The following is a 14,047-nucleotide window of genomic DNA, read 5'->3' as shown; positions in this document are numbered from 1 at the left end:
ATTTGGTTCTATAAATGATATTGTTATGGTTCAAACCGCTGACAAATCTTTCATGTATTGTAGGAAAGTTTGCTTTGGAAATTGCCATTTCATTTTAAGTAATTAACCCCCCCCCAAAAAAAACACATGAATTATTTCATGGTTTTACCCTGATGTGATTTAAATTGTTAACATAATTTAAAATGTGAAGGCTCTACAACTGACCAGTGCATTTTTGGAGAGAACTTTTATATATCTCTATCTATCTATCTATGCATATGTATATACATATAGATATGCATATAGATATACACAAAGTGTGTGTGTATATACATATATATCTATATATATGAAGTATTTAAATAAATTACATGTGGTTATAATCATTAAAATGTGGTAGATGTGTAAACTGTGATTAGCACTAGAAACTCTTAAAGACTATTTCCAAAACACGCCATCTCTTTGCTTCTGGCAAGTCCTCTCCAGTACCTTACCCTTTTCAGGAAATCGTTCTTCAAGGTGATGTAAGGAGAGGCAGGTATCTTGCTGAGCTGTTAGATCCCCAAGCAGTCGTTCCTTTTCTCTTCCTCATCGTCTTTGCTCCAGACCTTTGTTAGGTCCTGCAGACGTAGATCTGCCTGGCTGAGTACCAGTCGGGCACGGCGTAGTCCCTTCTTTTTAGCCTTTCAACAGGGTGTTGGCTGCCACTGAGGAAATTCAGCACTGATTGGCAGGCCTCAGTCTGCCAGTAGATGCATCTGTGTGGCTCTTCACTCCTAATGTAGTTGAAGTGGATGGCAGGTAAGAAGATTAGAGGGATAGAAAGTGTAATAGAAATATGAGTGGGAATATAGCATATGGTTACCTTTTTTGACCCTATTTAGAAGTGTCAGTCAAAAACAGAAGTAGGGATGGAGTCAGGTAGTTGTTTGGTGCAGCCGGCTTTTTTTACAGAAAGAAACGTCTGTCTTAACAAAGTCTGTCACCCTTTTAATCAGAGCTTGCTTTGTTCTCAGACTGGTGAAGTTTGTAATTTTACAGGCTTTAGCTCCACCACGGTGTCTCATCCAAATTCCTGTTCGCAAGTTTGTGCCATACGCTTTACCACAGCAAGCGCCAGGTCAATTGCTAGTGAATTCCTTGCTCATTTATTTCCTTTTTGTGAGCAGCTTCGCGTGTGTCTAGATTTGGAGCTTGACAGTTTTATTTATTTTAGCTATGTGGTTCCATAAATGAATATAACAGACTTTTAAAGCTTAGGCCAGTGTCTAATCCCATGCTTTCAAGAGATCTAACTAAACCTAGAATAATAAGCTCGCCATTCTCAAGATTTCTTCTCTTGCTATACTGACCTTTTCTTGGCCACCCGTGTACAGGCATCCCACCAGGAAAATACCCTGTTGGTGGGGACACCAGTGGTGCATGGCGTCAGTATTTTATGGACTCTGTCATATGAAAATGCTGATATACTCTGAATATCCTTCCTTTTTGCATGGTTGTGTTGTTATCTTGCTTAAGGAGTCTTAATAGGAAATTTGGACTATTCTCAGTGGTGTGATATTGATTAGGTTGTTGCACAGTTGTCCTTATTTCATAGGGTTGGGATGGGCAGGTTGTTTGTTTTTGTTTTTAAGGGAAGTATAAATGACAGTCACACCAAGTTGTTTCATTTTTCACCTGCAAGTGTAGTGTATTATTACTTTGAGAAGAAAGATATTTCTAGTGAACAGCTGACTTTCAAAAGTACTGTATTTTTATACAGCAGCTTGGCTTGTGTGTTAGGGTAACTCGACTGAGTGTGTTAGGGTGAAATTAGTTATTGCCTGGGTAGTTAACTTGTATAAATATTTGAAATGAATGGACTGAAAGTACATGCATTTAATTAAAAGTGAGACTAAGGATATGACAAGAAAAGCAAATTGCTCTAGGGACTACAGGCAACCATTTTATTTTTAATGTAAGTTCCTTTTTAGTTATCACTTAAGAAATCTTGAACCAGTAGCTGAATGTATACATTTGCATTCTGTTTTTTTATTATAGTCAAATGCTTCTGGTTTGCAAAGATTCAAACTGGTGAATGCTTTCTCTTGCAAAATCAGCATATATTGTCTGATGATGGTGTTTGTTAACATAGTGCTTAAAGTATTTATTTTGCTGAAATCTATGATTACTTGAGGCTTTTTTTCTCACGTTATTTACAACTTTTAAGATGTAATGCTGCTGAGAAGATAGTTTTATGGCATTAAGAATATGGATTAAGATAATAGAAGTCCAGTGACTGGAGACTCCTGTTTATGCTATTTAGAAGGTCAATCGGAGGTTCTGCCTAGGGAAAAAAGCTTAATAATGTTAACATAATATACTTAGATGTTGTCTGATTATGGTTTTAGTACTTGTTTAGTCATAATTCAGCATGAAGGGTGAAGAAAAAGTATTCTGTGTGTGTATGTATGCTTACATGTAGGAGGTAATAAGAAATGACTTCAGCACGCTTCTGTGGCATAAGAAAAGCAGATCACCTTTAAAATAACTGTAGAATGAGCTGCATGTACAGTCCGATGGACTTGTTTATCTCAGCTTATGAAAAAGACAATTCTGAGGGTAGAGAATTTTGAAAAGCAGATGAGAATGCATACAACACCAGCTCTACAACAGAATTAAAATCCTTCTTCCCTCCCCCAAAATCAAAGAAAGACATAAAAGATATGTATAAGATGACTGCTTTTTTATTTTTTCCCCCCTTTAATAGTGCGGCTTCATGACAGCATATCAGAAGAAGGATTCCATTACCTAGTCTTTGACCTGTAAGTATGCGTTTTGCATATGTATCATGTTGGGGATGTGGTATTCAAAACTTTTAGATGTAAATACAACTTTTAGATGTATTCACAAGATAAATGTTTGGTTTTGGTGCAGTCAGTTGGACAAATTGTAAACAGAGCTAGAAGGACAGACAAATAGTTGGTAATTTCCATGTGTAAGAACTGATTTGTAAGTGTCAATTTAAGAATTCCACATTAAAACTTCTGAATAAGTAGGGCTACTGTTGAAGTGGATTTAAATATAAAATGTAGGCATGTAAGTAAAGCTGCTTGATACCTGCCAAAGTAAATGTATGACTCATAAAAAATAATTCACTGCAAGCTAGTTGTCCAGTGAAGGAAACATCAGTAAACATGTAGAGGAGTTGTGTCTTCACAGAAAATCTCCATTGCTGGATTGAAAGATAAGCCTGATTTTTCTAGAGAGAAAAAGACTATTTGAATGTTTTATCCCTGATTTATATTTTACTGATACATGGGATTAGTTTAATTTTGACACCAGTCAGAGTAAAATGTTCAGCATGTAGAAAAGATACTTCTTTCTTATTTCTCATTTTGTTTTAGGAATTTGAGTCCCATGAGCTGTTCATGTAGTGTGTGTGTGTGTGTGTATGAGAGAGAGAAAGAAAATGCATTTTGTTCGGTTGGAGCTTGTTTCTTTTAGATAATGCTGTTTAGTAAAAGAAGGGGTGCTTGGCAGCATGAAGTATGTGTAACAGGCACTTAACTTGAAAACAAAATTAAAGCACTAAAGTTCTTCATTCTTCCCTGGGACAGGCAAAATTTTCCATTCACATGAAAAGTTATTGCTTTTGGTTCTGGGTATGGGCAAACATAAATAGTTAGGAATTTTCTTGCAAAACTGACTTATTTAAGTAAAAACAAACTGTTTTAACTGCAGATTTTGCCAGGGCTGTTTATGGATATGACAGATCTCTTCCCTCTCCCTCACGAGTTTCTTTAGGCCCAAAATGGTTTTGTTTGTTAAAAATGAGAATATATTACTTCTCCTAGAACTGTGAAATAATTCATTTTGAAGCATGCAAACTGAAATATTCACAATCAGTGTAGGTGCATGTGAAAGAAGAGATTAGACCTTGGATCTTCCACACACAATTGAGTGTTTTCACCTTCGGATTACATTTTGGCTTATGTTCTGGCTTAGTTTTAAGTAAAAAGAAATCTGTGAAGACCTCTTCAAGACTAGACTTTATATTAGCAATTCAGAAATATTACATAGGTGGTCTGTCTGCAGCAAAGGAATTCAGGGTTCAGTATTCTGATCTGAACTGAACACAGCATGAACTTGTGTCTGATTTTTATATATCCCAGGTAAGTGCTCTGACTATTGGATTAGAAATGCTCTAGAGCGTAGCACGCATACTTGCTCCCTGTATGCACTGGTTTGGGGTTTGTTTGTTTTTTGGTTTTTTTTGTTTTTGTTTTTTTTAACTGAGGCATACAAAGGAAATCTTTCTATGTGGAATTGGAAAAAATGTTCTTAATCCTGAACATTCCCAAGAAATGGATGTGGAATTCTTAGTTTTGAGGACAATATCCCTGCTATAAACTGAGAGCATTTTTATTTTCTGCTGTGCTATGTACTGTTAGAAACTATGGCCTACTGTAATTGCACTTAGTGCACTTTTGCCTTAAATTGTATACATAATGCCAAACATGTCTCAGGAGATGATGGTTGCAATGTGGCCTAGAAGCCATTTAAACAACATCAAAGCCACAGATACCAGTAACTGTATCTTGATTGTACGAGAACAAATAGAAGGCCATATTATGCAATAGTGTTAACATAAAAGTAATACATAGCTGAAAGATACTGTCTTGCCAAAAAAATAGGTTCTCTGCCAAGCAATCTGCATTGAACTGGAATTTCTTCTATTTCACTGTCCGTCACATTCATAACAAACATATGTATGGACTTGTACATATACCCTTCATCTGGAGCAGTCCATGTGTTTTTGTTTTCACCCTCTATAGAGAAGGCGGCTTCAACATATATGTACAGCTTTTTATGTCTTGATCATGTGGTTTTGGTTTTCTCTCAAAATGAATTATTTTGCAAAAGAGAAGAAGTCTGAAGTGATGGGGTGGTAACTGCACTGACTGATAGTTATCTTTGAAAAAAGCTATGTGATACATTCTTGAGGAGGTTTTGCCTAGTTAGTAGGGGTGGCTGCTTAGTGTTAATTTTGCATGCGAACTAGGAGATGATTGCTTTAACGTTCACTAATGCTGATTAACGAAACTTCATTTTTTACTGAATTTATATGTGCTTCAGTGGCTTATTTAAATGTACATGAAAGATCTGTCACAAAAAAAGACACCATAAGTACTACTACTTTAATATGAAGGCCAAGTACATGCTTTTATTTATTTTTTTATCAACTGGAGCATGACTGTGGTGTAACACTGTCGTACCACCCACACATAGCATCATGTATTTATCTTAATGATTTCTTTCAGACTGTGGGATTCAGTACTGCTGTTTCTTTAGAAATTCCCTTGAGACTGCATCCCACATGAGAAAGAGAAGAGTGCTTTTCTTTGAATATAAAGAACAATGATTGTCACTCTCTATTTTCAGTTTCTAATAATTTTGTTAGAATTAATGTCATAGAGATGTCTGCTGTCTGAAGAACAAGCCTGTTGTCTCATTTGTGTACCTCACTGATAGCTGTACTTCATCTGGAGAGAAAAAAAACGTGATCAATGTACCCTGTTACAGGCTTGCATTTGGGTGAAAAGTTCTAACCTAAAAATGAGAAGGTGGAAGTCTTTTAAAATCCATGTGGAATAAACATAATATAGTATAATTTAAGCATGAAAAATATGCTTTCTGGTAAAATGAAAGTTCTTTCTATTTGCAATATAGGCGTGTTCCTGTGAGAAGAGCTGCATATGAAAAAATTAGATGCACTGAAGTAATGTTTTGACGTGCTGTATACATTTTTTACCTTTGGTTGCTGACTCTCCATCTCTGAACATAAGATTGAAATATGTAAATGACAGTGTAGTTCTGGAGTATGGTAGTTATTTTGGCAACAGGCAAGTAGTGATTTTCAAGGACCCTGTGATAGCGCTGCCTAGGAACAGAGTTTTGTTACTGATCTGCCAACGTGGTTCCTACGTATTTTAGAAAATAAACTGTGATAGCTTCCTGTGATACTTCTCCCAAGCAGAGGACTTGTTCCTGTCACGTTTCTCCTGCCAGATATAATGAAGCTTTTTTCAGATTAATAAAATGTGCTTAGTAAAACTAGTAGTGGACTTCATAAAGTTTCCCACTTCTCATCCCTTTTTTGGCTAAGGCAATTGTAGTTAGGATTTGTCTCTCTCCATCAACCCGTTTCAGTCGCCAAGCACGAATGAGATTGTTACCAGTGTTAATGATGTTATATGAGTTCATATCCAATCAATTCTGTCAGTATTAATTGTTGTATCTGAATGGGAACAGCTGTGGCACTTGATTCTTTTATGCAAGTCAATTAGATTCTCTTTTTCTTGTAGTCTCCAGTTTTTAATGCACTTGTTGAGATACAACAATTGGTACATTTAGAATCCCAGCATTGCTGTAGAATTCCAAGTGGAGGAACTGTAGCGTATAGAAGAAAGAAAAATACCAAAAAAGCTTAATTGCAGAACAATCCTTGCCGAGGGTAAGTGCCTGAACCTTTGACTCCTTTTTTCAGAAGGAAAAAGGTTACAGATAAATGTAAAAATACATGGCTGTAGTAATTTTTTAAGACTGCTTCCTCCCACCTTACTTACAAAAGCAAGAAAGAAATAGGGAATGTAAGCCAGGAGGAAACAAAGCTAATGTGATCATCCACAGAGGCTTTTTATTTAGCCTTGCCAATTTGGGAACCTGCTCCTTTCCATTTAAATATTTGCTGATACTCATAAATTTTTTCAACAAATTAAATATGGTATGTGAAGTAAATATTTTTTGCATAATGTGTTGTTAAAATGTTTGCAAAAAAATGTGGCACTTAATACTGTAAATGCAATAATTTGTTTTAGCGTGTATAGCAAGTCAGTCAAAAACACTTTTGAATGGAGCAGTTAAAAACTGCTTCTTAACGAACCTCTCCTGAGATTAAATGGAAATAACAGACTTTGTATGTGAAATCCTTCTGCTTGCTTCTCTCTGCTGTTTTTCTGAAAGTCATACCTCGTGCAGAGGGCCTTGTTTTCTCTATATAGTGCTTGTGCTTCTTTCTTGAAACAAACCCACATGCTTTATTTGTTTCTATTAGTATGCTTTTCAGAAAGTCACAAAAGAACAAGAATAATTTGTGAGAACAAGTAACTTTTAACTTGTACTGCTCAAGTTACTAGAACCCCTGTTATGAATGTCCTGTCATGAACTTGGACCTCACTGAAGTTGGCAATACACCTGCAATGGAAAGGCATTCAGATCCATGTACTTCCAGGTTTTTAATCTCCTGGGGAGCATGTAGCTTGGCAGCTGCTGGTGGAGCTTTCTAGTGCAGTGTCAAAGTTGCTTATTTTTTGCTTTTCACCCTTTGCTTATACAGTATTCACTTACATTGTGTATAGCTTGTCTGGGTATAGCTGGAGATCTAATCTATACTGATAGTTGCCTTCTAAATTAAGTACACAGACTAGAATCTATCTGTATATGATGGGGGGTTTTTTTCCTGCATGGTACAGTGTATCAGTTTTCTGTTAGTTAAGCCTTTTAAAAAGGTTAAACAGAAGCAGCAGTGGAAGTATAGATAAGGTCTATTTTACATAAATGGATTTCAGAGATCAATTTAAGCATTTCTATACTTGATCATTAACACCTCCGGGATTTCAGCACACATCTCCATGTAAGCCAATTTGATGCTCTTAGTGGTAACAATGCAGTAACACTTGAGCCATACAGAATCGTTGGTAACTGTTCTGAGTCAGTGAATGGTATAGGTTGGAAAGGACCCATGGAGGTTATCTAGTCTAATCTTGAAGCGGGTACAGTTGGATCAGGTCGCTCAGAGATTTGTCAAGTTTTGAACATCATCAAGGATGGAGATGCCAGAACCTCTTTCGGCAACATGTACATGATAAAATATAATAATCAAAAAAAAGAAAAAAAAGCCTATATTGGTTTGGAATTTCCCATGTTCTAGCCTATGTCTGTTCCCTTCATCCTGCCTCCATGTACCCACCCCTTAGGGAGCTATAGATAGCAATGGGATCTCCCCTGAGCCTTCTCCTCTTAATGTTGAACAAACCCAGTTTTCTCAGCCTTTCCCTGTACATCATGTGCTCCAACCTTCTACCTGTCTTGGTGGCCCTCCAATAAACTCAGTCCATTATGTCATTGTCTGTCTTGTCTTGTACTGGGAAACCCCAAGCTGGACACAGTACTCTAGATTTGGTCTCATGAATGCCAACATGCAGGGGAAAAATCACTTCCCTCAACCTACTGGCCTGTATTCTTGCTAATACCATGAAGCAGTTGACCTCCTTTGCTGCAAGGGCACATTGCTCATTCATGTTCGATGATGATATAATGTGCAAAGGCCAGTAACACTGCTGATATTATTAAGGGTTTTCTAAGAGCAAAGGCTCAAAAGCTGCAGGTAACTTCCAGACACACTCTGGCCACCTGCACTACCTATCATCGTTACAGGCATCTGCCTGACTTTTAACAATTGCTCCTAATGTACCTTTCAAAGTGGCAGTGTGTGAGAATTGTTGACTGCTTGTTTGCTTGTCAGAGTGAAATTCAGCTGATCTGTCCTTGCTTTTTTTCATCTTTTAACAATGGTTATGAATGCCAGCAAATGTTCAGTGTCAGCAAGTAAGAGTGCATAGTCCCTTCTTTTTTCTGTGCTTGAGTAGAACAAGCATCTGTTTGGTGTTCTTTCCAACTGAAACTCACTTTGATGACAAAGGCTTCCCCCCTCCCCCCCCCCCCTTTTTTTTTTGGCTTGGATCAAAAATGAGTGTTTCAGGGAAGAACAACATGAAAGGATGCTTTGTTTTTTCATTCATCACAAAGTGAGAATTATGCCTCTTTACCAAAACTCTAGTAGATAAATATATATGAAAAAGGAGATATCAAAGACTGTCAAAATATGCACCAGTCAAGCATTTTGTGTTACAGCAACCAAAGCCAGTTTCTGGAAGGTAGAAGACAAAAGGAAAAAAAAAGAGCAACAGTACAAATTAGGCAGTATGTTATTTTACTTCCTACAGATTTTGTTGCAGACTTTTGTACAAAATAGCATTTTGTTATAAAAAAGTGATTGCCTTCTAAAGTTAGTAAGGTGTGAACTCAGAAAAGGATGATGTAGCCCAAATATAAATGGAAACAAGAAAATAAAAATTTCAACCATCTTTCTCAGAGAAAGGAGTTGTGTTACTGGTTGAGCAGTTTATTTCTGTCCTCATCTAATATATCTGAATAACTGGGATCTACGATGAACTGTTATTACAGCAATTTGAAAATGAATGTTTTGGTTCTGAAGATTCCAAGTATCTTCACTCTTAATTTTTGACATTATTTGAAAAAAACTAATTGTATTCAGTAGAGATGTTAGTGGTAGTATAGATTTTTAAGCATCTTAATACAAATTTGTTGTAGCCCACTTCTGCTTTAAATTTGGGAATTTATTGACAACAGACTGTGCTATATGAAAGTTTTTCTTAAACAGTATTGAAATATGGACATTGACTTCCTGTCTGGGAATCATTTTATTTATGTGAACATGTAAGTGGGATTGAGGTTTTGGGAAACGGGAATCAGACTAACTCATGCACCCTGTACAGGGTGCTCTGTTGAGGCTGTGCGGGTGGGTACTCCGCATTGTGTGCCTTTTCAAGGCTTGCATCTGTTTTCAGCTGTCCAACACAGCATCTAAATATATGAAGATCTGCATTTAGCTGGGAGAGTATGCCAGTGTATTCCATAAAAGAGAAATTTTAGAGTATAGTACTGGAAAGATCTTCCTCTTTGAGTCCAATCTCTTGCTGACACAGGTAGCCAAGTTTTATGAGTTTATTAAAAAGCTCATCAATTTTCATCTTAAAAAGAGAACACCTGTCTCAGTTACTTTGCCAAATACTGTTTAAATAGCCCAGCTATAACATAGTTAGAAACCTTCTTCAGATTTTAGGCCTATATTTATTCACAGGTATTTTATGCTCATTTATTATTGTGTCCTGTATTGTCTCTCACAGCTCTCTTTTATTGTATTTATGCTTTTTGTCTTCAATATTTATTTTTAGAAAGTTGTCATAGCCCTCTTGAGCTTTGTTTTGCCAAGCTACACTAACTTTGCTTCCCTGAGAAGATAGGATGAGTAAGTGAATGGATAGTCTAATAGCAATTTTCTGCTCATTTTGTTTTAATTGCCCCTTCCAGAACATCAGTTACCAGAATGGTATACAGTATATGAGGAGTGATTTTACTGCTGTATGGAAAGACACTACTTCACTCTATTTTAAAAGCATTCCAGGACTATGGCAGCATCCTGTTGGTGATTTATTCTGGGCTGTCCTCCTTTGATTGACTAATAACACAGTTTTATTTGTTTTTAGTCACTTCCTACTAATAAACTACTGGTTGTACAGTGAAAATCCTAAGTATACAACAAGGCCCAGTTGCTTCTGTTACTGGTCTTCTGGATCATACAGTTCTTCCTGTGTACTATTAATGCTTCTTCATGTAATTGACAATTTCACTAAAGTATTCCTCGTTTCTTGACAAAAGCATAACTGAAAAAATTTTAGGAGAAAAAGTCTGCCATTAAATTGATTAAGGTACTCCACTTCTACTGATAGTCTGTCTCCCTCCAACTCAGTAATTCTCCTTTTAGCAAAAAAACCCCACAAAATTCAAGTCAGTCTGGCACGTGGATTCTGTCTGTGTTGTGTTTTGACCTACACCTAAATACCTTTTCACCTCTCAGGATTATTGAATTTTCCTGTCTTAAGTCTAACTCCAGCATGGTTGTTGCAGTTCTCTGTTTATCCTGAGCTTTTCTGAACTTCAGCCACAGCTTTCCTTGTTGGTTAGTTCCCTTTCATTCATGTAGATTTACTGCTTACTCTTATCACCCTTTTCTCAGTTTTGGCATCTTGCCCAATAAGCTGCTGCTCTTTGGTTTTGTTTTCCAGTTATGGTTGCTCTTCCACCACATCCTTGTTATTCATATAACATTTAGATTGACAAACTTTAGGATGCAATTCCTCCACACTGTTGTCAAGACCTCTTTTATTTCTGTACAAGTATTTTGGTTATTCCTTTCTGACCTCTGCTTGTCGAACTACGTTTAAGATGTATGTTTTCACTTCTGAAATCTCCTTGCCTATCCTGCTTTTATTAACAGAGTCACTGGAGGTGAACTGTTTGAAGATATAGTTGCAAGAGAATATTACAGTGAAGCAGATGCCAGGTAGGTCATTTGTTTTTCTGATGTTGCCCTTCATAATTCTAGCGTTGTTACTTAAGTATCTCATGGTGTTTGGCATCAGTTAGACTGGCACAGTCTGTGGGACTCTAGGATTTTTCCTAGAGTTCTCTCAGACTGGGAAGAGGCATAGTTTGGGGGTTTGAGTTCAAGACTATGTGATGGAGAACTCACGAAATCTTGCTGTCTGCTGATCTAAAAAAGCTGAAATTTTATCTCAGTTTGTTAAAGCTTTGTTAGCTTGTGAAAAAAATCTTGCTCAGTTTTATTTTTTTGTAAACTGGAAGTAACATTATGGCTATGTTATCCAAGGTTTCTCATATTTGGTGGTAGATGTTTGAAATACACGTTGGTTTTGAAAATAATTTTATATTAAATACCACTTTTGATCTGGATCCAGAAAGATTAATTTCATTTTCATATTTGAACACTTTTGTTGTGTTTCATGAATAAACAATTATACTGTGCATTTCACAGTCTGAGCTCAAATTTGAAATCTCGTAATTTGCTGCAATGCTTGTTTGAAAAACTTGAAGAATAATTTGAAGATTTTCATATTTGCATGCTGATATAAAGTAGCAGGGCCATTTTTCCATTTCAGGGTCTGTTTGCCCTCATATAATAATAAATCTTAAACATTGTGGTCAAATACTTTATTTAAAGAAAACTTGTCCTATCGCTGCACTCTTTACAGAAAATTTCTCTCAAAGTAAATGTAAAGAATCATCATGGTTTCGTGTATTCGTAATCACATACCATCAGTGATACATATTCAGTATGTATAATTTTTAGCTATTCCTTTATATTAGGAATTATTAGAAGATGCCTGGAAAGCATTAAGTGTCTATAACAATGGTGGTAGGTTAATAATGAACAAATGTGAAGTTAAGCTGAATATTAGGAAGTGTCCACACACTGTTTAATAGTCTAATTTCCAGGGAAATGGTAGAAACATCATTACTTTAAGTATTTAAATCTAGAATAAGATAAGCAAAACATACTGTAGAATAGAAAACTAGATCAGTAATTTAGGTGGGGTGCAGGGAGACAGGCTGTTTTTCACAAATAGTTGAATGATTCTTACCTTCTTGATTCAGGCAAAAGTTATAATATTGATGCCAAAGGCCAGCATATGGTGTCATTGTGTGTTTTAAGATAATTGTGATTAAAAAGGAAAAGCTGTAATGATTTTTTTTCTAGAGTTGTTACATATTTGAAGGGGCCGTGCATATATATATATATAGCATATATATATGTATTTATATATTTAGTAAAAACTTGATCAAATAAGTGAAGTATCTAGTTGTCATGCATCTCTGTATTTTTATATATTTATATATATATTAATGTGTATATATATATATCTATATATATATAGTGTGTATGTGTGTGAGCGTGTGTTATCCCTTTAGAAATAGTTAATGGTCTTTATAGATGCATATTCTGTCATCATAATACTGGTCTGCTCCTGCAAGCCCTTACTCATGCAAGTAGTCCTTATTCCATTGAGCAGTCTAGTTCGGTGAATCATGAACTACTCACATAAGAAAGGGTTTTCAGGTTTGGGTTCCAGTTACTGAGTTATGACCATTCCTTCTGAATTCCATGGCCAACACGTTTTGGATGAGCAGGATCAGATCCTTGGCTCCTGACTGCTATATATTACTTAGTCACAGACTTCTGCCACGATGATATCTTTAAAAAAAAATATTTATAAGTTTTTGTGGTGCCGAAAAACATCTGACAAAGTTTTAGTGCTGTAAAAGATGAATAATTTAATTGTGCTTTTTGGCACTGTAGGCTGGCCAAAACTTGCAAACCTGGACATGGAAAAATAGCTGCTAATTCATTTTTTTTAAGCTCCAAAATGAAACTTTTGTCCCCTTCTTTTAATGTAGATTTCCATTTGATGAGTGGCTCCTAACCAAACTATTGCTTGACACTATTTTAAATGAAAATGCATGCCTCCTTTTTGAATGACTTGGCATTATTCTACTAATAGTTTAAAAAAACATAAGATTCAAAATGGGAAATGTTTTGCTTTTCCTTAGCTTTTGAGTTTTTTTGTTTCATTTGTTTTTGTATATCATTTCATTTCTGAACATATTCTTGTTTCAGCATTGTTGTAATGTTAACTTTTTGAAAAAAATTCTCAAAAATATAGCGGATATCACTACTTTATTGCCTCCAGTTTATTTTTCCTATAGCGGTTTTTGGAAACTGGAAGCTTCCATACTGCTGAATGAAAATACAACATAATGATTCTGTCTAACAGGTGTCATATGTTCCATGTTAGATGTCTTTTTTGGTTTGTTTCTTCGGGGTTTGTTTTAGGGGACTTTTTGGTTTTTTGTTTTGTTTTTCGGATGTGTTAGAGCTGGAAGTATCTGTATTCAACATTGTTTTGTTCCAGTTCAATGTACAATCAGGACTTGTCAGGAGATGTAAAATTGTTTTTGTTCTTTATAATTTTTTTAAGTTTTATTTTCTTTTGTATTTAATGTGATTATGTGCCTTTAAAATGTTCTCCCTTCCATTCTGCCCTTGTATCTTTGCAGTCATTGTATACAGCAGATTCTAGAAAGTGTTAATCATTGTCATCTAAATGGCATAGTACACAGAGACCTGAAGGTCAGTATCTGGTGCCCATCAATTGGATAAGAATTTCGTTTTATTTTTTTTCCGTTGGGCAGGGGCAGAGGGTGGGTTGTCTGCGCTGTTCCCTTGCCTATCCTACTCACCCTCAAAACAACTCGATGAATAAATGATGCATGACGCCTCTTTCCAGTTTGCAAGTCTACAGGC

The 14,047-nt window shown here is 36.0% G+C and overlaps 1 protein-coding gene across 6 annotated transcripts in view; it reads left to right on the top strand.

Annotated features, from left to right (window-relative positions):
• CAMK2D (calcium/calmodulin dependent protein kinase II delta) overlaps positions 1 to 14,047 on the top strand; it is a 177,511-nt gene that overhangs the window by 101,665 nt on the left and 61,799 nt on the right. For 4 of the 6 annotated variants that reach the window (XM_064510621.1, XM_064510619.1, XM_026105302.2 and 1 more), the window contains 3 exons: positions 2,729 to 2,783; positions 11,162 to 11,227; positions 13,801 to 13,873. In XM_064510621.1, coding sequence (XP_064366691.1) covers positions 2,729 to 2,783; positions 11,162 to 11,227; positions 13,801 to 13,873 — 194 coding nt within the window. The remainder of the gene's footprint in view (positions 1 to 2,728; positions 2,784 to 11,161; positions 11,228 to 13,800; positions 13,874 to 14,047) is intronic. The other 2 variants (XM_064510622.1, XM_064510620.1) reach the window with 1 other exon arrangement.

The sequence above is a fragment of the Dromaius novaehollandiae genome, chromosome 4 (genome assembly GCF_036370855.1).
Source record: "Dromaius novaehollandiae isolate bDroNov1 chromosome 4, bDroNov1.hap1, whole genome shotgun sequence".
Lineage (NCBI taxonomy): Eukaryota > Metazoa > Chordata > Aves > Casuariiformes > Dromaiidae > Dromaius > Dromaius novaehollandiae.
This window is presented reverse-complemented; position numbering and strand designations above follow the sequence as displayed.